At 42.7% G+C, this 24,144-nt stretch overlaps 3 protein-coding genes across 14 annotated transcripts in view; 2 read left to right on the top strand and 1 right to left on the bottom strand.

Annotated features, from left to right (window-relative positions):
• The window catches only part of xpo4 (exportin 4), a 54,901-nt gene extending 51,852 nt beyond the window's left edge, over positions 1 to 3,049 (top strand). The window contains exon 24 of one of the 2 annotated variants that reach the window (XM_061692876.1): positions 1,761 to 3,049. In XM_061692876.1, coding sequence (XP_061548860.1) covers positions 1,761 to 1,958 — 198 coding nt within the window. In that variant the 3' untranslated portion in view covers positions 1,959 to 3,049. The remainder of the gene's footprint in view (positions 1 to 1,760) is intronic. The other variant, XM_061692877.1, reaches the window with a different exon arrangement.
• A 1,079-nt stretch (positions 3,050 to 4,128) lies between these two features.
• On the top strand, positions 4,129 to 11,796 carry eef1akmt1 (EEF1A lysine methyltransferase 1). Of its 2 annotated transcripts, none has more exons than XM_061692887.1 (5): positions 4,129 to 4,603; positions 4,703 to 4,888; positions 5,096 to 5,178; positions 6,819 to 7,114; positions 7,455 to 11,796. In XM_061692887.1, exons 2-5 carry the CDS (start codon positions 4,742 to 4,744, stop codon positions 7,589 to 7,591), a joined length of 663 nt encoding a protein of 220 aa, XP_061548871.1. In that variant the 5' UTR covers positions 4,129 to 4,603; positions 4,703 to 4,741; the 3' UTR covers positions 7,592 to 11,796. The 2 variants fall into 2 exon arrangements, with proteins under 2 accessions (XP_061548871.1, XP_061548872.1); XM_061692888.1 differs by having other exon boundaries at positions 4,578 to 4,603; positions 4,677 to 4,888.
• On the bottom strand, positions 5,872 to 23,920 carry LOC133411051 (intraflagellar transport protein 88 homolog). Of its 10 annotated transcripts, XR_009769612.1 has the most exons (26): positions 23,547 to 23,919; positions 23,354 to 23,425; positions 23,220 to 23,279; positions 22,642 to 22,695; positions 22,456 to 22,522; positions 22,261 to 22,330; positions 22,083 to 22,173; positions 21,206 to 21,310; positions 21,034 to 21,136; positions 19,711 to 20,057; positions 19,494 to 19,564; positions 19,306 to 19,392; positions 19,029 to 19,128; positions 18,867 to 18,953; positions 17,403 to 17,589; positions 17,200 to 17,308; positions 16,524 to 16,674; positions 16,151 to 16,338; positions 14,974 to 15,026; positions 14,810 to 14,875; positions 14,629 to 14,735; positions 14,016 to 14,082; positions 12,917 to 13,021; positions 11,804 to 11,945; positions 8,720 to 9,251; positions 5,872 to 7,641 (listed from the first exon to the last, which is right to left on the bottom strand). XR_009769612.1 is itself a non-coding variant. In XM_061692882.1 (25 exons), exons 1-24 carry the CDS (start codon positions 23,676 to 23,678, stop codon positions 11,824 to 11,826), a joined length of 2,601 nt encoding a protein of 866 aa, XP_061548866.1. In that variant the 5' UTR covers positions 23,679 to 23,918; the 3' UTR covers positions 5,872 to 7,641; positions 11,804 to 11,823. The 10 variants fall into 10 exon arrangements, 8 of the variants coding, with proteins under 8 accessions (XP_061548866.1, XP_061548867.1, XP_061548868.1 ...); XR_009769611.1 differs by having other exon boundaries at positions 14,629 to 14,875; positions 14,966 to 15,026; XM_061692882.1 differs by lacking the exon at positions 8,720 to 9,251 and having other exon boundaries at positions 23,547 to 23,918.
• Between the last annotated feature and the right edge of the window lie 224 nt (positions 23,921 to 24,144).

Genomic DNA, 24,144 nt, shown 5'->3' with positions numbered 1-24,144 from the left:
AGCTCGTTAGCTCTTGGGCTAGCGAACATAAACGGTTAACTTTCCCTTTAGTGTCTCTCGTGTGCTACGCGCTTGCACGTGGAGCAAGGCTGTGGAGTACTGGACGAAGCCAACAACGGTCCGGCGGTGTTCCGCAAGCTCACTCGCGGCTAATGACGCAGCTGTCCAACTCTCCGTCGGCTCACTGTGTGGGCCACATGCTAGCTCACCACGACAATAACAATTTATCGAGTCCAGAAAAACTGTCCATTTTATTTATCAAACGATATGTCAATATAGTAATTATTGTGGCAGGCCTAATTGCGAGTGGAGTGAATGAAATTAAGCGTTGCAACCCTACCAGTATCGTGATACTTCGGATATCATTGGCAAAGCATAGTGATACCCTCAAAATTGCTTAAAGCATATCGTGGTAGTTATGATATTCTTGGATATACTTCATGACGCTATCAATATCATTCGCAAAGTATATTGAAATTGCTGCCAAATGATTGTGATACTGATGATATTGTTGGTCAATTGTGACTTCATTGTTGTCACGATACTAACAATACCATTGCCAAGCACTGTGATACTGTTGGTATTGTGATATTATCAAGCCCTAGTATTAGTATATGATACTAACGACATCATATCAATATATCGCGCTATATCGTTGTTCAGTTATTGTGGTACTCATGATGATGTTGGCCAAGTATCATGCTACTACCATTGTCTTTGTTCAAGCATAGTTGTAGGGGCTTAAATGGTAATTATGGCACTCAATACTATTTCCCGTAATTGGCACAGGGTGGGTGTGGTTTTCACTGATTCTTAATTTTAGACACCTGTTCACTGGGACAAAGAAGGCGTGTGAGGCTCAGACACTTTTTAAGTTGACCATCACGGTACGGTACGTCAAATTACGTCCGGCGTACTACTGTTATTTTTTTCCCTCTCTCTCTCCTCAATAAACCATTCACTCCGTCACCTGGACTTCAGCATGGATTTGTTTGAACGTGATCACGTCATACAGTTTACAGCCTAAATGAAGCCTCTCTGTGACTTTTCATTGATAGGAGTCGCTGTAATAGTGATATGGTCAATATCGTGATACTTCGATGTAATTGGAGTATTGTGATAGTGACAATATTGTTGTCCAAGTACTGATACTAACAATATTTTTGCCAAAGTGTCCTGACACTATTGATATTGTTATAGTATTAAAATCTAGTATTGTGATACTATTGATAATGCTGACCAAATATAGTAACATTATCAGTCTCGTTGGTCACATATTATTAATGACATCGTTGCTAAGTGCTAATACTAACGATATTATTCAAAGTATCGTGATTCTACTGATTATCGTGAAATCTGGCATTGTGATACTTTTAATAGTGCCGACAAAATATATCACTAACAAAGTATTGTGATACTATTGATGTGATTGGCCAAGTCCTGATATTAATGATATCATTAGCCAAGTATTGTGATGCTACTGATATTATCAGAATCTAGTATTGTGATACTAGCTATCATTGGCCAAATATTGCATTATTATAGATGTTGTTGGTAAATTATCGTGATACTATCAACATCTCTTTGGAAAAAGTATTTTGATATTATCCTTTTGTGATAATCAACATATTATTTGGTATCACGGCACAGTGAAAGTAAACATGACAGCATTACTAATATTGTGATACTATGGATATCTCTCGCAAAGTATCAATGTATGGTGATGTGACGTTGCTGCTGCTCCTGCTCCTGCACTGCAGGCGGAGTACTCTGACCTGGTGGAGTCGTTGCTGTCGTCCCAGCGTGATGCGTTCATCTACGGGCGCCTGGTGGCCGCCTTCAACACGCTGACGGCCAGCAGCACGCCGCCCGCCATGGAGCGCAAGCAGAAGATGGCCTTCCTCAAGAGCCTTGACGACTTTGTGGCCAACGTGGGGGGCCTGCTCTGCGTCAAGTAGCCCCCGTAAAAAAACACACGGACGCACGTGATGCCTTTTCAAGCCAGGTCTGCCCGCCCAGTATTAACTATGGGTAGAGGGGGAAGGACGCGCGCCCTAGCGACCCCGCTGAACTGCAGTGCAGACAGACAGACAGACAGACAGACAGACAAAGCTGCTGGAGTATACACGCACACACATCTATACAGTGTTATTGGAAGGTGACAAAGAGTTTTTTTAATCTATTTTTTTTCCCCCAGTGTGAAGTTTTTGAATGCCTTTGAACTTGTTGGAGGGCCATTATGTTTGGAGAATGTATACACACACACACACACACACACATGTAAATGCATACACATGCGTATACCCACACACAAACACACATGCATACGCATGCATATTTTGAAACACATGTAGACACACGCACGCTTACTTCACATGCACACACAGCTATGTACGCACGCGTCCACAAATGTACACATACATATGGACAGGCATGTATTCCCATGCCCACACAAACATACGTGCATGCAAACACTCTTATGTCCACAAACTACACACGCGTAAACATACACTTACACACATGCACACACACACATTCTCTCACACACAGCTCCAAATCTCCCCAGAGTGCCTTTGTGTGTAGTCAAGTGTATGTGTGTGTGCGTGCCTTGTATCATGTGTCGCCATGACATAATGGGCGCCCGGTTGCGTTCAGGTGCGCTGGTTTTGTCGAGCACCGAGAAAGCGAAAGCATGCGCATGCTGGCGTCCGCCTGCAGGCCTTTTACATTTTTGTTCTGTTTGAGGAACCGCACGACACGCTGAGACTGAAATGCTTTCTACGCCAGCAGGAGCCAGTAAACCTTTGTGCTTGAATTCAGTTCAAGAAGACGGTTTGGCCAAGAGACATTCATGTGCTGTATTTTTCTAAAGCGACACTTCCTCTGGGAAAAGGAGCAGACACACTCAATGACCCTGCCTTTGTGTTGACCACATTAAAAGTGTACATAAGGTTCTATTGTATAGTCTTCTGGGCTCTTCATCTCTTTGACATGACTTCAATGCTTATATATCAGTGGGTATTTATGCACATGTATATTTAAATCCCTGAGTAGTAATGCGGGCTTGGTCTTCCCCCGCCCAAAAAAAAAAGAATTGTGAACGTGCGGGTGGAACACAGAATTTGGTGGTAATATGATATAGTACATGCAACATTTGCACAATCACGGGTGCAACACAGAATTTGGTAGCAATATGATACAGTACAGGCGGCACGGTGGCCGACTGGTTAGAGCGTCAGCCTCACAGTTCTGAGGACCCAGGTTCAATCACCGGCCCCGCCTGTGTGGAGTTTGCATGTTCTCCTCGTGCCTGCGTGGGTTTTCTCCGGGCACTCCGGTTTCCTCCCACATCCCAAAAACATGCATTAATTGAAGACTCTAAATGGCCTTAGGTGTGACTGTGCATGCGAATGGTTGTTTGTTTGTATGTGCTCTGCGATTGGCTGGCAACCAGTTCCGGGTGGACCCCGCCTCCTGCCCGATGATAGCTGGGATAGGCTCCAGCACGCCCGCGACCCTAGTGAGGAGAAGTGGCTCAGAAAATCGATGGATGATACAGTACATGCAACATTTGCACAATCAACATCGTCCCAGACTATCGTACTACTCGCTTGAAGTCTCGGCGCCCTTTGCACAATGGTCATTGCACCGGACTATTGCAATATTAGTCATTCGAACTGCTCTAAGTGCTAGAGGACTCTGCATCTTTTTGCACAAAAGTCTTGATATTCATATTGTCAAAAAGACTTGAAATGAACTCCATCCTTTTTCAGTACCGCTTATCCTCACTAGGGTCGCGGGTGTGCTGGAGCTTATCCCATTCGCATACACATTCACATCTACGTGCAATTTAGAGTCCTCAATCAACCTACCATGCATGTTTTTGGGATGTGGGAGGAAACCCACACAGGCACTCAAACTCCACACAGGTGAGGCCAGATTTGAACCCCCGTCGTCAGAACTGTGAGGCAGCTGTGCAAACCCGTCGGTGACCGTGCCACCCCCATAGATGACCGATCTCCCCAAATTAAGCTACATTCATCAGAGCTGAGAAACCAAACTTTGTAGCTTTCTCTTTCTATTGCTAAATGTACAATTTACTGCTTTACTAAAAGAAATTATGATATATGACAGCATAATGCTGAAGGTATTCATGATTATTAGGCCGAAGTGTCCCATGCCATTCTTGCTAATGTGTAGTTTGGTCTTATTATTATCTGATATGCGATTATTTGTCACACACTTCACCCTGGGATGTATAACTTGTAGACGGTCCCTAACGGACGGTAAGCGAAATGTAGAATCAGTCGCCGTTAGTTGTTGTCTCTACAAATCCAGACGCGATTTTTTTAGTTTCCGAATTTATCCTCCACACACTACACATGCAATATAGTCGCAAATATCGTTCGGAGGCCGAGTACGAGCGGGAGAGAACTGACTTTTTTTTTTGACCCACATTGTATTAACAATACATTAACATACATCTTTGTCAATATAATATTGACATCTGACCAACCTTGTCGCTCGACTCTTCTGTGGTGACGCAATCACTCCTCGACTCCCCACGCATGGCCAGTGGCCACACCGAAGTAACGGCGGCCCAGTGAGTTTATTTTGCTTTTTTTTTTTTACTCCCAGACCTTTTTTTTTATGGTGCAGGTGTTAAAATGACGCAGCATGTTTGTCATCGATATTGTTTTAGATACGAACCTCAGTAAGGCTTCCATCTCCGTCGTTGACGATGTGCGACAGCGACGACGTGCCGACGCTGTCTGCTCACACTCTGGCGGCTCTGCTGGACTTTTACGAGGAGAGCCGAGGTGAGAACACCGGGGCCACCTCCAAACCCGCGGACCACTTTGCCCTGGGAGCTGTAGGCGAGGACTGGGTGAGTAGCTTACCGGCAGGTATTCCAGTTCTGGGCTGACCTCGGTTTGTCCCGGTTTACGACGCGTGGCGATGACGTGATTTAGTGGGCGACGGCGGCGCGTTACCTTGTAGATTCGGGTTACGCCATCGCCCTGGGAATTCATTTTCGTCTTAAGGCGACGAATTAAACGTTAACAGTACTTTTGCTATGTACGTGTGTGTGTAGAGAATGAGTCAATTCTGGTACACTGACGACACCGCAACCCGGTTGGCTGAGGAGCTTCTACACCAAGCTGGAGGAGGAGGAAGGTAAAAAAAAAAAAAAAAAAAAAAAGCAACAACAAACACATTCTTACCTTATGAGAGAGATATTGCCGTAGATATCTGCCCTTCACAGAGAGACTCTGTACCGCAATCCTACCGCCAGCCGTGAAAATACCAGTGGAACAACTGGTATTTTTTTTTTCATTTTCCTTATGCGTATGATGTACTTTGACTTTTGATGAATTTTGGGGTGGGAAAATGCACGTGAGAAATGACTGTTAATAGATTTTTAGTTTATTTACTAATAATTAAAATTACATTAGTTAAGCAATTACTTCCGCATAGTTATGATGTAATAACATTTATTTCATATTTACAGTTTCTATTTTATAGCGGACAGTACATTTTAATTTCCTTAGCTTAATTTCTGACTTTATCCATACAGCAACAAATCAGCCATTTGGTCTCATTTTAAAAACAATATTAAGACATTTAGGTTTTTGAGTATCAAGTAAATTACCGTAATTTCTCGTGTATAATGTGAACCCCCAAAGTTGACCTCAAAATTCTGGAAAACCTTTCTACCTATGTATAATACATTTTTACAATGCATGATTTTGCTTCTACCCATATAATCAAAACACAAAGTATTTTTTTCAAATAATTATTCTGAAGTTAAGCACTTTATTGTAAATGTAATACTTTTTTTATTTACTTATTTTGAAATTCACAGCCTTTCTTTTATCTAGTAAATGAGAAAACACACAGTTGTGCTCATATGTTTGATTACCCAGGCAGAATTTGTAAGATGTGTACAATTCTTTAAAGAAAACATGAAGGGCTGGGCGAAACACATTTTATTTTATTGGGATTCAAATTAAACTGTCAAGCATTTCAGAAAAGCATTACCATTAAACAAAACATAACCATAACGAAATGAATGATGGTTGTTGTTCAGTCATATTTAAAAAAAAAAAAAAAAAAAAAAAAAAAAACATTTCACAAATTCTGCCAGGGTATGTAAACTTAAAGAGCACAACCGTACATACAGTATATGCAGTCATACGTACCCCTGTCATATTGGAATGAATGTGTAGGCTACACTTTTTTCATAACCTCTAGGTGGCGGTAACATTGAAATGAAAGTGTACAGCTTTTTCATAACCGCTAGATAGCGGCAAACATTTATAAAATGTGAGCGTTTTCATTTCCCTCTATACCTATGTATAATGCGCACTATTGACTTTTGACAATTTTTTGTGGAAATCAATACACGAGAAATTACGGTAAGTATGTTCAATAAGGTCTGTAACACTTCAACAATTCCTGCCCTTCAAAGTTTTACCATAAACCGTCCAAGTCTGGAATCATTTCTGTGTTTCTGGTCGGACGAAGCAGCAGAATACTAATGAGTGACCGAGACCTCTAGTGGATTTTTGTAGTCTATCTTCTCTCAGCCATGGCGCAACCAACTTAAGTTAGGCACTCTTTACACTGAGATAGTGACTCAAAATGTACTCAACCAGATGCTTGAGTGGGCTGTTAAAAATTGTTTTTTTTTAATATTTAAAAAATCTTCATAATAGACATGAAACACTAAATTGTGGTATTTTTGCCGAATCGCCCAGCCCTACGTGAGACTTCGAATGAGGTTTACGTGTGAATTGTGTGAATTGTGCTCGCAGGATCGCATGCGTGAGCGCACCCAGCGTTTACCAGAAGCTCAAGCAGCTGTCCGGCCTTGTCGGCGGAGGTTCCGTGTCGGTGGCGCTCTTGGAGTACGACCGCCGCTTCGCCATCTACGGCGACGATTTCGTCTTCTACGACTACAACGAGCCGCTGGCGCTGGCGGAGCGCGGCGTGGCGCCCGGCAGCTTTGACATGGTCCTGGCCGACCCGCCCTACCTCTCCGAGGAGTGTCTCACCAAAGTGGCCCAGACCGTCAAGTACCTCAGCAAAGGAAAAGTGCTGCTGTGCACAGGTCAGAGGGATGACAGTTCCACTCATTTGAACTGATTAAAGAACATTACCCTAACATAGCAGCTCCAAAGTCACGTTGATGTAACACTGGCTTGTTATAAGGAGAATGGCAGCTTTGTTGTTGCAATAGCAACCCTGGATCACATCCTTTTGTAGTGTATAATGTCGGTGGACCAGCAAGGACGTCTCTCTGTGTTAGCACTAGCATCAGTGCTAATGTTCCTATTGAAAGTTGCACAGTGCCTGTTTGTGCTTCAATGATGAGAACATGTTTATTTCAAGACATGTTGTGTTGTGTTAGCATTTAGCTTAGCATCATTAGTCTCTTGTGTTGCGTTCAGGCGTCGTCATGGAGAATGTAGCCAAGGATCTTCTGGACGTCCAAGTGTGTCGTCACTTCCTGCCTCAGCACGAGCGCAATTTGTCCAACGATTTCCGATGTTTCGTCAACTACCCGTCGCCGCTGCTCTCCTGTTGATTGGCCGAAAGGGGGTGAAGGAGGCAGAGCCATCCAGAACATCCAGGTTGCTGATTGGACAATGAGTGATAAATTTGAGATGCTAGCAAAGGGAGGCAATCTCGACAAAAATTATTACAGATGTACCACACAATATGTACTTGTGTATACTGTATGTACCATCATTTGTACCGCAGTGCATACTCCACATCTACAGCAAGATGTACTGTATGTACTACCATGTTTTTTTTATAGCACATGTACTACAGTTTTTGTACCATTATGTACTACAACTAATGTACAGCCCCACCCCCCTACAAAAGTATTGGAAGAGCAAGGTCAATTCCTTTGTTTTTGTTGTATACTGAAGACATTTGAGTTTCAAATGAAAAGATGAATATCAGACAAAAGTTCAGATTTCCAGCTTTTATTTTATGGTATTTACATCTAGATATGTTAAAAAAAACTCAGGACAGAGCACCTTTTTGTTTGAAGCCACCCACTTTTCAGAATCAGAATCATCTTTATTTGCAAAGTATGTCCAAAAAAACACAAGGAATTTGTCTCCGGTAGTTGGAGCCGCTCTAGTACGACAAGAGACAGTCAATTGACAAAGAACACTTTTGAGACATAAATACATTGAGAAAGAAAGTCACTGAGCAATAAAGGGTTGCTAGTTATCCGGTAATGCCGGTACAATTTTAATTGTTTATTTTTTGGGGGACAATTGTGTAAAAAGATGCAGTCCTCTAGCACTTAGAATGACTAATCTCGCAGTAGTCCGGTGCAATGACCATTGTGCAAAGGGCGCCGAGACTTCGAGGAGTGTATGCAGTTCAAAGTGACGAGTAGTGCGATAATCTGGGACAATGTTGATATTGCAAATGTTGCAGATGCTACTGTGGCATGAGCGGCCAGTATTGGTCAAGAACAGGTATGCAAATAGTGCAGCGTGACGAGACTACTACAGTGAGTGCACGAGTGGTATATAATTGGCCCGACAGAAATGTGACAACAAACTCAGACCAAAAAAATTGCCAGCATGTTGTAATGGAATTGTAGGTTAGGTGTTTAAGAAGTTGATTACAAGAGGGAAGAAGCTGTTGGAATGTCTGCTAGTTCTAGTTTGCATTGGTCGGTAGCGCCTACCTGAGGGAAGGAGCTGGTGACCGGGATGTGGCGGTTTCGAGAGGATTTTGCAGGCTCTTGTCTTAGTTCTGGCAGCGTGCAAGTCCTCAAGGGTGGGTAGGGGGGTACCAGCAGTTTTGATTGTGCGTTGCAGTCGAAGTTTGTCCTTTTTTGTAGCAGCACCAAACCAGACTGATGGAAGAACACAGGACTGATTCGATGACCGCTGTGTAGAACTGCCTCAGCAGCTCCTGTGGCAGGCCGTGCTTTCTCAGAAGCCGCAGGAAGTACATACTCTGCTGGGCTTTTTTCAGGACAGAGTTGATGTTGATCGCCCACTTCAGGTCCTGAGAGACACAAGGCAGCTGGACAGCGTGAGGGGCAGCTGTGGCAAAGGGTGCCTCCTGAAGTCCACGATCATCTCTACAGTCTTGAACGTGTTCAGCTCCAGGTTGTGTCAGCCGCATCGCAGCTCCAGCCGCTCCACTTCCTGTCGATATGCAGACTCGTCACAGTCCTTGATGAGGCCGATGACAGTGGTGTCATCTGCAAACTTCAGGAGTTTGACAGCCGGGTGCGTGGAGGTGCAGTCGTTCGTGTAGAGAGAGAAGAGCAGCGGAGATAGTGAAAGTGTCCTTTTCAAATCTGCAGTAGAAGGTATTCAAGTCGTTGGCTAGTGTGCTACTGTTCTCAGCTTGGGGGGGGATCGTCGCTTGTAATTGGTCAGCGATTGTAATGCATGCCAGACTGATTCAGAGTCGTTAGCGCTAAACTGTTTTTCCGACTTTGCTGCATAGTTCCTCTTTGAAAGGTTAATTTCTTTGTTGTACAAGTGAGCAAAATGATTGGAACATTTGACTGATGGGTGTTTATAGTTGCTCAGGTGTTGTCTTTTAGATTGATTGCTTAAATATTAGCTAGTGCTTGTTTTAGGCTTCGGGTTACACCTGTGAAAACTGCATTTGCTGTTAAGCAAACATGAACACCAGAGTGCTGTCTATGGGAGAAAAACAAACCATTGAAGCTGAGAGAAGAGGGAAAATCGATTAGAGAAACCCTGGGCATAGCCAATACAACAATTTGGAATGTCCTGAAAAAGAAAGAAACTACTGGTGTACTGAGCAACAGACATCGAACAGGTCGGCCAAGGGTATCAACAACAGTTGATGACAGAAACAACATGAGAGTTGTGAAGAAACACCTAAAGACAGCAGTCAGTGACATCACTGCCAACCTCCACAGGGCAGGGGTGAAGGTATCAGAATCCACCGTTCGAAGATGACTTAGAAGAAATATACAGGACATACCACGAGATGCAAACCATTCATTTATCTTCCATACCGCTTATCCTCACGAGGGTAGCGGGAGTGCTGGCGTCTATCCCGGCTGACTTTGGGCAAGAGCGGGGTACACCGTGAACTGGTCGCCAGCCAATTGCAGGGCACATATAAACAACCATTCGCACTCACATTCAGACCTACGGGCAATTTAGAGTTTTCATTTAATCTACCATGCATGTTTTTAGGATGTGGGAGGAAACCAGAGTACCCGAAGAAAACACACGCAGGCACGGGAAGAACATGGAAACTCCACACAGGCGAGGCCAGGTTCAAACCCGGGTCCTCAGAACTGTGAGTCAGATGTGCCGCCCAAGATGCAAACCACTCATCAGCATTAAGAATCGGAAGGCCAGATTGGATTTTGCAAAGAAGTACAGAGATGAGCCACAAAGGTTTTGGAACAAAGTTTTACGGACTGATGAGACCAAGATTAATCTCTACCAAAGTGATGGAAATGCCAAAGTATGGAGAAAGAAAGGATCTGCTTATGATCCAAAACACACGAGTTCATCTGTGAAGCATGGTGGAGGGAATGTCATGGCTGCTTCTGGAACGGGCTCACTAGTAACTCATGATGGTAGCAGCACAATGAATTCTGAAGTCTACAAAACCATTTTGTCTGACAATTACAGAAAAATGCATCCAAACTAATCGGGAGAAGCTTCATCATGCAATAAGACAATGATCCAAAACACACTGCCAACACAAAAAAGGACTTCAGCAGGGGGGGAAAGTGGAAGGTCTTACAGTGGCCAAGTCAATCACCAGACCTTTACCCAATAGAGCATGCATTTTACCTCCTGAAGAGGAGACTGAAGGGAGAAACCCCCAGAAACAAACAAGAACTGAAAGAGGCTGCAGTAAAGGCCTGCAAAAGCAATTCAAATGAAAAATGCAACAGTCTGGCGAGGTTAGTGGGTCACAGACTTGATGCAGTTATTGCAAGTAAGCGTTATGCCACCAAATATTAAATGTTATTGACTTTAATGCTCACTTGAAAAGTGGGTGGCCAAACAAAAGGTGCTCAGTCCCGAGTTGTTTAACATCTAGATGTAAATGCCATGAAATAAAAGCTGGAATTCTGAACTTTTGTCTCATATCCATCTTTTGATCTGAAACCCAAATGTCTTCAGTATACAACAAAAACAAGGAATTGACCTTGCTGTTCTCATACTTTTGGAGGGGACTTATATAGCACAGTATATACTGTATGTGCCATTGCGTATACAGAGTATACTCTATGTATTACAGTATGTAGTAGGTTTTTATAAACGATGTAATACCGTGTGTATGCTCCAGCATATGTACATTCTGTATTTATGTGCTACTATGTATATGCCACTTTCTGTCACCTATTCTAGTGTATATATTTTATGTACAACAGTGGATGTATCACTATGTATACTGTACATACGTGTATATACCACAGTATGCACTATGTAATAGAGCGTAGGTACTGAATGTACCACAGTGTATATACCATTTGTACTAAAGTATCTAATGTACTGCTGTGTATGTCACACGTTCACTGTATATGCTGTATGTACCACTGCCTGTACTAGTGTGCATACTACATGTACTACTGTGTATTAAACACTATGTACCATATGTTTTAGTGTATACACTACGTGAATCATTGTGTATATACAGTGGTGTATGTACCACAATGTACATTCAAGGGTCTAAACTACTGTGTATGAACTAAAGTGTATGTGTGGCTGGTATAACATAAATGGTTATTAAAGCAAAGCTGTGTGAGACCAACCAACACGGTGTTGGCATTTTCTACTCAGGCAGCAGCTCGTCTCCGAGGTCCTCTCCGGCGAAGACGTCGTCGTCCACCTGCTTCTTGGCGCCGGTTCGGGGCGGATCGGCGAGGGGGCCCAGCGGGTCCACGTAGGACGCGTCTACGCAAACACAAAACGGCCCACGTGCTTAGGAAGTGCTAACGGCTAGCATTGATGTGATTAGATTGGCGGCTGGCTCATCGTTATGGAAGCGTATTGCTGCCATACCAGCAAAAAGACCCCAAAAAGTTCACATTCATGTTATAACGCGATAATTTCACGTTTTAATGCGATACATTTATAATAAAACATGATACATTTCATAATTTAACGTACAAACTTTAACACAAGACAAGACACTATATGTATTAAAAAAAAAAAAAAAAAAAGGATGAGGAAAGTAAATCATATACCTAGTACAATGACATATTAGATTCAAGTGTTGTATGAGGCAGTAGTGCTACACCGTGTGAAGGAAGGACAGGACAAGATAGGACAGGGGCCGAAGCATGCAGGACAGAGCTAGCGGACCTGGCTGTACAACTGAAGTGTGGTGGGAGTGGCTATGTAACTTCCAAACATCAGAATCAGAATCATCTTTATTTTGCCGGCAAGGTGGAGGTGGGCCAAAATATCTCCACAGAGATGTGAAAGACTCATTGCCAGTTAAAAGAAAATGCTCGATTTCAGTTGTTGCTGCTGAAGGTGGCTCAACCACTTATTAGGTTTAGGAAGCCATTACTTTTTCACACAGGGCCAGGTAGCTTTGACTAAAATTACCCTTTAAAAACTGTATTTTTAAGTTCACTTGTCTGATATTTACATCTCAAACATTAAAGTGGGGAAACCGTGCCAAAACATAACAACTTGAATCGGGGCCCGATCCTTTTTCATGGCACTGGACGTTCGAAGGGCTCCACCAGTGACCTGAAGCTGAAAAAAATCGCTTCCTTTTGTTTCTTCAAATGCGTCAAACTTGATCACATTATAACACAATGATGAACTTTTTTTTCATGGTGTGGCAGAACTACGTTTCCGTATGTCAACTCGTCACCCAACCATTTGCTTTTTTTTTTTTTCATCATACCCACCCAGTTCTTTGGGGCTGCTGCTGCTCTCGTAAGCCTCGCTGGAGGCAGGAAGTGACATCACAGGGACAACCGCACGCTCGCCTTTGGGAACACTCGGCGTGCTCTCTAAAACACACACACCAGGTAAACATGAGACAAACAGAATAGATACACATAAGGCAAACACACAAGAGACACGGACAAACGGATACACGATAGAAGACAGATGGACACAACAAGAAATACACGAGGCAGACTGACTAACGGACTCATGCAAAAAGCAGATTCATGCAAGACTCGCACACGCAATGAGATGCAAACAACACAAACATACACAAAGACACGAGACAAACACACACACACAAGACTTCCGTGCGCACATACACGGAACAGACCAACAGATACACACCGAAGAGACAGATACACAAAACACAAACACCATTCTATGTAGTGTTAAAGTGCAACCAAGTTCATTTTCGTGTTTTGGTTCTAAATAAATGAAATATGCTCGAAGTGCTGAAAACCTGTGCAAAGTTGTTCTCAGGAACAAGATAGCACTGAATTGTTGAGGTATGGCTGAAAACCTTTGCACCTTTTAAATGTTCCTGATTTTGTGGGTGGGGCTAAAAACTAGCCCCGTGACATCACTGGGCTGGGGCGTCTCAAACCCGAGCGCCCTTATGCCATGCAGTGACCATTCAGCGGAGTTGCGCTTCCTAGTTCCGAAATAACTTCCCCCCTGTTCTGCCAGTGTAGCGTGCAACTGGCCATGAAACCGTGCCTACAATTTGAAAAAAAACTTATACTTCTTGAATTGTCATGCGTTTTGTGAGCCACGTGTCTTGGCGTCCGGCACGCACACACGTTGTGTTGCGAGGCAGTCGCGAAACGAATGAGACCCACCGCCCCGCGGCCCATCGCCAGCGGTCAGAGAAGCCATTTCGAAGCCTGATTTCACGTGCTTGGCTATTTTCTATCCATTCCTTCATTGTCAGGCTCGTTAACAAGACTCTTCTCTGTGATGTGTCTAAGTTGCAAGACATTCTTTTTCTCCTGTTTGGTTGCACTTTAATGTTATTATTGCATGCAAGTGTTGTTGTTGTAGTACAACAGTGCTGACCCGTAGGAGAGGCCGCGCTGTCTATTCTTCGGCTTCTTGTACTTCCGTCCTGCTCTGCTTTTGCTCTCTGGAGAAAGACCAACATTTAAAAGGGGAGGTTTGCAAATCCCCCCCTCCACACACACACACAAAAATCCCTTTTTGTCACATTATTTAAATCAAATCATTACGACTTGAAAGTAGTGTGATCAATCAGTTAAAAAAAAAAAGAAAAATCAGCCATCTCTGGCGCCATCTTGTGCCTTTTATTTGCTACACAATAAACCACAATGCTCGTGGAAAAACAACCAAGCAGAAACAGAAGGCGTGCCTGACCCCACATCGGGGGGGGGGTCCCTCAGTCACAACAAAGTTCCAGTCATTACACAGGTGTGTGTGTGTGTGTGGGGGGGGGGGGTTAGTAACACATACATTGAAGATATTGGTTGCTTTACCAAGTGCTTCTCCATATTATCACATCAATCAAGTTGAAAAATAGCAGATTAGTGGTAGTGTCAACCGGTCTCGACGTAAAATCCAGAGTCCGGCCGGTCTGAGCTAAGACCAAGGCTTTCAAAATCTGGTCTCGAGTGTTAAAACACTAAAAGCCTCACAAATCTAGGCGGATACCTACCTGTTCCCGGAGGTCCTTCATCTTTTCCAGCTTCTTGAGTTTGCTGGCGTAGTCGTGGACTTCCTTGAGGCCCATGTCCTGACACAGCCGCACCAGGAAGCGAAGACCTCGACACACGCAAATAAACATTCGGTTGTTGTTCTCCATGACGCCGTTTTAAAGCTGAAACAAGATGAATTACATTGCGCATCTTCGGGAAACTTGCGGTGAATTTCTTTGTAGGTTTCCAGAGCTTTCTGACTGTTTCCTGAAAAATGAAAAAAAATAAAATATACTAACATGTTGACTCCAGAGTACACGGTATAGCATATATTGTGTTCAGATGATGCAGGTGTACTTTCTGACCGCTTCTCCTGTAACAGCTGGCCACCATCAGCTGCCACCTCACCTCACTCGGTCTGAGGAACATAACAACTCATTGACTTGTTTTATTTCTAATTGAAAAAAATACAAAAAACAATATTGAATATTTTCACACTGTGTTAGAAAAGATTTCTTTTTCCCCACTTTATTCCACATTGCTAGATGAACACAGTACACTTTGAAGCACTTCTTTCTTTTCACATAACACTTTACAATCATGATTTTTTTTCCCACTTGGTCTTACCTTCATTAAAATAAAAAAATATTTGTATAACTGGCGGCACGGTGGCCGACATTTAATATTTGTTGTGTTGTTCATTTTTTGTTTTCACCTTTTTTTACCCCGTTGCTATTACTTTTTCTTTAATTTTAAACATTTAACATTTAGTATTTAATATAGATAATAAAATTGTGTTATGAACAGCACTAATTATATTAAATATTTGAAATTTCACTTTCACTTGGCCTTTATTTTTATTTTATTTAACAAACGAACAGTATTTTATATTTTTAATGAAAATAAATAGACATTTGAAATAATGACCTTATTTTTCGGACTATAAATCGCAGTTTTTTTTCCATAGTTTGGCCGAGGGTGCGACTTATACTCCGGAGCGACTTATATGTGAAATTATTAACACATTATTCTATAATGTCCCATTATTTTCACACTGACAACTGCAAGAGGGCCTGTGCATCTGTACCTCTGAAAATTGATCATTTCAACATTAGCGGTAACGTCGCGTAACGTTAGCTGAATGTGTTACGTCAGCATACCGTACACCTATTCAGCCTGTTGTTCTCTATTCTGTTTTTATTTTAAATTGCCTTTCAAGATGAAATCTCTGTTCTTGGTGTTGGATTTTATCAAATAAATTTCCCCCCCCCAAAAATGCGACTTATATATGTTTTTTTCCTTCTTTATTATGCATTTTTTGGCTAGTGCGACTTATAGTCCGGAAAATACGGCAAGCACCTCCACAATAACATTTTGCCTCATGATAATAAGGTTTATCAATTACATTCAACTTGTAGATGTTTGCATTTAACACATTATCCAACAACGAGCATGTAACTCCAAATATATATATATATAATTTTTTATTATTTTTTTTTAAACAAAATATTGAACTAAATGGTGCATTTTTTAGTGACTCACTGCACGAGTATGGCTCTGTCAAAGTAGTGAATGGCCTTCTCGTAGAGCTGCGTCTGCACGTAGTAGGCAGCCAACCACTCGATCACCTCCATGTTGCAGGGGAACAGCCTGAAGGACTGCCCAGGAAGTGACATCATCATCATCGCCATGATCGTGATTATGTAGACTGTGTTGGGAATAAGCCCTATCTAGTGATTAGGGAGTAGGGAATGAGTGAATGATTCCGAACGCAGCGACTGCGTTCACTCGTTCATTCAATGCCTTATTCAATCACTACAACGGGATTTCTAGTTGAACTATCTAGGTCCAAGATATTAAAAAAAAAAAAAAGAGTGAATGACTGAGAACACGGGCGTAGTGTGTGCACTGGTACCTCGCAGTAGTAATGCAAAGCCTGCGACTTGTCCCCCTCCAAGTCGTGCAGATCTGCCAGCTTGGCCAGAGCCTTGGGGTCGTTGGGGACCACGCTGATGACCTGCATTAGCCACTCCACCGCCTGATGAGGGTCCTCCAGGAGCTCGTAGCTGATGCAGTTTAAGATAAATATACCACAACACGGTCCAAAGACCCTCTAATGTAGCCTTTTTTTGTGAACAGATAAAAGCAAAATGTCACATTTATGTAGGGGAAAACTACCACTTAAAAGAAAAATGAAATTTTGGAAAACTTTATTTAACTGTAGATAACTTTAGGGAGCTATTTATTTGTTGCAGTATTCATTTAAGTTTATAAGACATGCTGCTGAGCCTGGGAACTCTTATTTTTTTCTTGGAATTTCTTAGAATGTTTAAACAAAAATGAACTTCATGTTGCACATCTGAAAAGCTGTAACAACAGATGCTTCAAGGCATTTAAGCGAAGTTAAGTGTTGGAGTTTGTATCATTGAAAATGTTGATGCTAATATTTTCATTTTTATTCCAAATGAATACGGGCTCCAAATATCACTTATCAGCCACCTTAAGTACTAATAATCGGTATCAGTCCTGGAAAAAAAACATATGTAACTACCTGTAATTATTTTCCTGGCTCACGAACGTGCGAAGGATACATGTCGGCCAGCTGATACATGACCTCGGCGCTGTCCCTGAGGATGGTGTGGAGCTTCAGGAAGCAGTCCAGCGCGTCCTCCAGACGATTCAGCTTCTTGTACGTCAGACCTTGGTAAAGGAGACAAAAGCAACAAGCGTGTTTTGGTACACTCTATGACCTCGACTGCAAAGGAACAAGATGGTGTTTCTTTTTGGAGGTTACCCAGGTTCCTGAGGGCTTCGGTGCAGGAGGAGTCGTTCCTCAGTGCCTCCTTGAAGAACTCAGCCGCCTTGACGTAGTCATGCTTGACAAACTCTGCGTTGCCCTTACACACAAAGGCTCCCGGGTTGTAGCGGTCTGCGTTCATGGCCAGGTCAGCGTAGCGCTCCGCCTGCTCGTAGTCTTTCTCCTGGAACCACAATCAACAGGAAGTTGACCCCGGAAATCGAAACTTTTCAAGGACCATTGGACACTTTCTAGGGCTATTGAATGAGATACTCTGTCCAAACATTGGTCTGGTGGTCTATCTGATTGGAACCTTCTACTTCCAGGAACCACAGATACCAAGAACAAAAAGTTCCTTTCACCTTTGGAGGACTGTAGTGTGTTTGGACGGCAGGAAATACTGTCTTAATTCCGGGTGTATTACGGACATTTCATAAGAAAATATAGAGCTTTCATAGCAAAATGTTGCATTTAGATGGGAAACCTTCCTAGCTAAATATATCATTTTAGAAACACTGTACAGTGGGTACAGAAAGTTTTCAGACCCCCTTAAATTGCTCACTCTTTGTTATATTGCAGCCATTTGCTAAAATCATTGAAGATAATTTCTTATTTTTTTTATTTTTGCAGATTTCTTAAAAAAAGCGAGAGAGCAATTACTTGAAAAAGAGGCGTCAAGCTGTTCACTGGCACTCTAGTTGAAGTTAACTGCCAAATTAAACATCAAACCAAGAAACACACATTGTGCATTTCAAATAATCACGCACGTTTAAGTCAGCTAAGCTGAATGCTAAACGCAATGCAAAACGCCGCAGATGGGTAGCTAATGGATTGCATCGGTGTTAGAAGCCTTTAGCCAACAGGTATTTGAACACAAACAGAGGAGCAACACAAGTAGACAGATAGTATAACAATGCTCACAGGTATACATTCTTTATCCTCTGCGAAAAATGACCGCTACTGCAGCTTACTGAGAAGGTGTGACCGTCTCCATTTATAGCCGCATGTCTGTATTTCTAATTTATCCCAAATTACTCCCCGCAGGTGACCAAGACGCACACACCGGGAGCAGCACAATGTCTACTGGATTGAAACATAAAATGTGGCAAAAACTGTGTCACTCTTTACATTTTCGTTAATTGTCATTACTGTATGTTTTATAGGGTTATTGTTCTTATCAAAAAATACGTACTAAAATGTGTCTTTTTTTATGGGAGGCTGGAACGGAATGGATACTTCCATTTATTTCAGTGGGGAGATGATTTGAGCGACAACTGTTTTGGAGGTACGAGCCTGGTCACAGAACAAATTCAACTCTTAACTCAAGGCACCCCTCCCCAATGTTTTAATGGTCAAATGTTTCATTTCCCTGATGGGGAGTTGTAGGCCTACGCTCCAGAAATCCAGGAACCTTTGTGAGCCACATCTGATTGCACCCTTTTAGTTTCAGAAGAGTCGTACCAGGATGAAGAGGCTGGCAAGATTGTTGGCCGCGGCGCTTTTAACTCTGCTGTCCTGCTTGGCAACCTCCTTCAGGATTTTCATGGCCTTAAACAAGAACTCCATGTCAGGCGATATCGTTCTCATTAATTAAGTGTACGGTGCCTTAAAGGAGCGTCTGACCTGGTCGAAGTGCATCTGTCTGAAGAAGGTCATGGCCTTTTTTAATTGCAGGTCGTTGGCCAGCTCCGCATACGGAGAGTTCTTCACCAAGGCCACACACCTTTCACACGCACATGTATAAAATCGAAAATAGCGATCGGACAATTGCTTTCAACAAAACAGGATGGGAGAAACGAGTTGTCGGGTGTTAAACTAAACAATCTTTCTGGCTTTCCCTTGGACTACACAGATTATGCGCGGCTTGTGTTTGTGGGTTAAACCTCATAGGGAAACAAACCAGTCAAATCCGGCGGCGAAAGAAGCCTCTATGGCTGGAGCGATGAGCTTGGCGGAGGTCATGACGTACTTCTCAGCACGCGCTTTCCTGTGGGAGCCAACAGGGATGGAAACATTTGATGTCTACCTTACAGTTTTTTATCCCACACAATGGGATAAATATGGTGTGGTTTTCCAATGCATTGTTACAAGTCTCTCTCCATTTGGTGAAGCTTGTCATTCTTGATGACCTCCATCAACATGTTGGATTTGATGTCATCCTAAAACATATTACATTGTTTTACCTATTTTAACACTCGCTATTTTAAGAACAAAGCACACAACAAACAGACCCATGCACCAAACATACAGAAACACACCAGACAAACATGAGAGACACGCACATGAGAAGAAGCGTTTCCCTCACGTTGCCGGCGATGTACTTGTCTTCGTGCTGCACGTCGAGGGGCACGGCGAGGAGCTTGTGGAAGGCGTTCTTCATGCCGTCGGCGTCCCGGGTGGCATAGTAGCAGAGGACCAGGTTGTAGCCGGTCCTGACGTTGGCGCTCTTGCTCATGATGTGCTCGAAGGACGCGGCGGCGTCCGAGTACTGGCCCAGCAGCACGAAGACCGTGCCGATGTTCTGCATGATCTTGATCCTCATCTCCTTGTAGTCGTCCGAGATGTGGTCCAGCGCCATGCGGTACAACTTGATGGCCTTGGGGTAGTTCTTTTGCTTCACCCAGATGTTGGCCATGTTCACCTTCAGACGTCCTGAAGCGTGGAAGGAAATTAATGAAAAAAAGCCATTTCGAGAACATCTTGACGATGCAGGTTATCACTTGCAAGAAAGAGGAGAGATTGGACAGAGCAAGAAATGCAGTAACTTCAGGTGAGGGGCGTGATTCCCACTCAATCAATTATTTTTTAATTCTTCCTCCGATGCCAGTTTCACTTTGCAACATGAAATTTGGGAGCCATATCTGTCATGAGTAGACCCACAAAAAAAGTCTCACGAAACCATGTCTGAAAAGAGACAGGAACTCGGCCCTTTTTTATTTGAAGCTGACATTTCAGGCAGAAATTTTAAAAGTATTCATAAAATTGGATTCTTTTGAAAATTAAGCCCCTGAAGCCGGTTTCACTTAGCAATATGAAATTTGGTAGGCATGTCTACCATGAGTAGACCCACAAAAAGTCTCAAAAAGCTATGCCCGAAAGACAGAAGAAATGTGCCATTTTGTTTTAAAGCAGCTATTTTAGGGAAAGTTTGGACATTTCTAGAGGTCCTTTGAATTTATTCAGAATTCAGCCTTCAAAGCCAGTTTCACTGAGCAACATTAAATTTGGGAGCCATATCTTTTATGAGTAGACCAACAAAATAGTTTACATGCTTGAAAAGATAAAGGAAGTCTGCCATTTTTCTGTCTATTGGGAGTAAAGCCTTTTTCAGGGTTTACTTGTGTCAAGAAGCCGTGCCCGAAAGGTCTGCCATTTTGCTTTGAAGTGTTTTTTTAGGGTCATTTTGTTCATTTCCACGTGCCCTTCAAAGATTTTGAAAATTCAGCCCCTAAAGTGAGTATCACTTGGTAACATGAAATTTGATAGTTACTGGATGTCTATCATGAGTAGGCCCACAGAAAATCTCAGAAAGCTTTGCCTGAAAAGTCACAGAAAGTCTGCAATTGTGGTTTCAAACAGCCATTTTAGGGGTCCATTTCCAAGAGCCCAGAGTGAGAGTTTGGCCTACCTGCGTTGGTGAACATCTTGTTCTTGATGATAAGTTGGTAGCTGCTCAGAGCCTCAGGGTACATCTCATGGTTTTCATACTGGTTAGCCAGGTTGAGCAAAACCTGACGGCGAAGATAACAACACGTTAACAGGCAACAGTAACGTCAGGACCTGATTGTCTCCACACTCACAGCGTAGGTGAGATCTACGTTGATTTGTTCAGCGTTTCCGGACTGCTCCCTCTGCCTCTCTAGCGCTCGCTCCATCCTCTCAGCCTCTCTGGCCTTCTCCAGAGCCTGTCAAAACACACACACAATATCACTGTCTAAAAGCTACACATCAGTCAGTACAGTGAACAGAAAGGCAAAATGGAGGTCACCACAAAAGACAGCTCATCAAATGCTGTTTTATTTTGCCTGCATGAGCCTTCATGCCAACGTTGTGCATCAGTCGCTACAGTGGGCAGCGATTCAAAAGTGATTTTCTGCTACAGTATATGCATCAGTCACTGCAGTAGACAACTACTGAAAAGGTAGTAACTGATTCGCAATTTGACACCCATAAGCGTCTGGAAGAAAATAGCTTTTCACCAGCTGTCCATTGTCGTGAGTCTCAACTGACTTTTGACTCGTATGCAAAGAGAACAAAATACTTTTTTTGAAGTCCACTGTAGTGAGTGAGTGAGAGACAACTTTGACATCAAGACTCATACGCATATTGAAGAAAAATGATTTTGAAAAGATGTCCACTGTAGTGACTCTTAAACTTTTAAATCAAGACTCATGTGCATATAGAACAATGCACATGAGTTTTTTTTTTTTTTTTTTTTTTTTTTAACTTTGACATCAACACTCAAACATACAGAAGAAAACAACTTTTTGAATCGCTGTCGTCATTAGGAAACAAGCAATATAGAAGAAGAAACGTTTTTAAATAGCTGTGCGGTCCACTACAGCTACTGAGTCACAACTTTGACATTAAGACTCACGCATATAGAAGAAAACATCTTTGTATTTTTTAGAGCTATCCACGGTACTGACTGAAGCACCACTTTGACAAGCGTCTGACCAGTTGTGAGTTGCCCATGCTTTGCGCCATGCAGCTCTCTGTGATCAAGTCGTTCACTTTCTTCTCCAAGAGTTTGATCTTCTCTTCGGGCCTAAAACAACAACGACACATGAGACAGAGGTCATACATTATGGTTTCCATCATGGCTAACACTGCTGCTACCATGACGTCCACTCACGTGTCGTCTTTCTTTTCTTCCAGTGGGGGTGCGGGACCTCTGGACTGGCCCAGAGGATCAAAGGTTGGGCCTAAAGATACAAAAAAACAAAACAAAAAAAAAACACTTAAATATCTTTTACATTATATGGCCCGATAATTATTAATTATCAAATAACAATATCAACAATTTGTAAAAGTAGTTGTGTTGACTCACATCGTGTGGGAGAAGAGGAATAACCTGCAGCACTAATTGCAGATATGGGACGAGCTGCTCCACTCTGCTGTATTCAGATTGTTCAATCATTTATACAGTAAATTTATCATCTGCATCTTCCTCCCAGGGGTGCCTCTGGGCTCAATTTTAAGTCCAATTTGTTTTTGGGACACTAGCATGGGTTACCTGCGCAGCTGCTGTTATTGGTCGACTCACTGATGAAGGCATGGGAGTATGAGACTGTGAACAAAAATAGGTGCTCATTTTTATATTGTTGGCATGACCTGTCCATGTATATGTCACAACACACACACACACACACACACACACACACACACGCACGCGCGCGAGAGAGAGAGAGAAACACATAGGAAGAATACGCACACACACAGATAACACACGATTCACACATACAAGTCAAAAAAGACGCATGCACACACACACACACACAGACAGACAGACAGACATGATACAAATGACACGCACACATACACGATATGACACACACACACAAGAGAAACACAAACGCAAGGCATATGCGGGAACACACAGGACATGACGCGCACACACACATAAACATATGACACACATAGAGGCGCACACACACACAAAAACAACACAGAAGACACGAGATATGCACGCGAGCACACACACATGCTCGCAAACATGACACATGCCTCATACACACAAACATGAGACAAACACATCCATACAACAGATATAAACACACACATTCATGAGACAAACACACGCATTGTACTTACTCCAGAAGAAGAAGTTAAAGGTCGACCCCCTGTGGTCGAGTCAGCAAAATGTCCACTACTCTATGCAAAATGAGAGGACATACCTTCAAAATACTGCACAACACACATAATAATAAAATAATAATAATACAGACTGGTTGCAAATGTGCTCTTTTTCCATGACTGCTCTTGATTGCTTCTTGGAAGCTGACATCATTCTCCAACTCCTTTAAAAATGGAAAAATAGCCTTATCAAGTATTCTCCAACTCCTTTAAAAATGGAAAAATAGCCTTATCAAGTATATTTATTATAAAGTGGTAAGTAAAACAATAATAACAAGAGCTCACCTTGCAGTCAAAAAGTGGATTATAGTCATTGTAGCCTGAATAGAGGTCATCCTCCTTCATGCTCAAATGCCGATTGTTCATTTGTCTCTTTACAGTGCTTTTAATGAAGCCGACAGCAGTGTTGCGAGACATTCAGTTCAACGCCAATATATAATTGAATATTTAATAAAGCAGTCAGAGGAAGCGTGGCCGTCTTTATGATGTCATCAGTATAAACCCTCTTCAATCTACCGAGATCCTTAGTGATGCAAACAGCCTGCCTATGTATGTATATGAGCGTGCGTGTGCGCACGCAAGCGTTTGTGTGTACACAGAGAGAGAGTACAGTGGTCCGAGCCAGACCATAAAAAGGGAAAAAACCCGCAAATAATGAATGCTCTCATATAACTGCAATTAAAAAATAATTCTGGAAAAAAAAATGCGAATAAACTGGGGATTAGGTCACAAAACACGCAAATAAGTGGGCGGAGGTCATTTAACCAGTTTAAGGTGGCAGTATGCGATTGGCTGGCGACCAGTTCAGGGTGTACCCCGCCTCTCGCCCGAAGTCAGCCGAGATAGGCGCTAGCACACCCGCGACCCCAGTGAGGAGAAGCGG

The sequence above is a fragment of the Phycodurus eques genome, chromosome 12 (genome assembly GCF_024500275.1).
Source record: "Phycodurus eques isolate BA_2022a chromosome 12, UOR_Pequ_1.1, whole genome shotgun sequence".
Lineage (NCBI taxonomy): Eukaryota > Metazoa > Chordata > Actinopteri > Syngnathiformes > Syngnathidae > Phycodurus > Phycodurus eques.
Note: the sequence above shows the minus strand (reverse complement) of the source record. Positions and strands in the feature narration are given on the sequence as shown.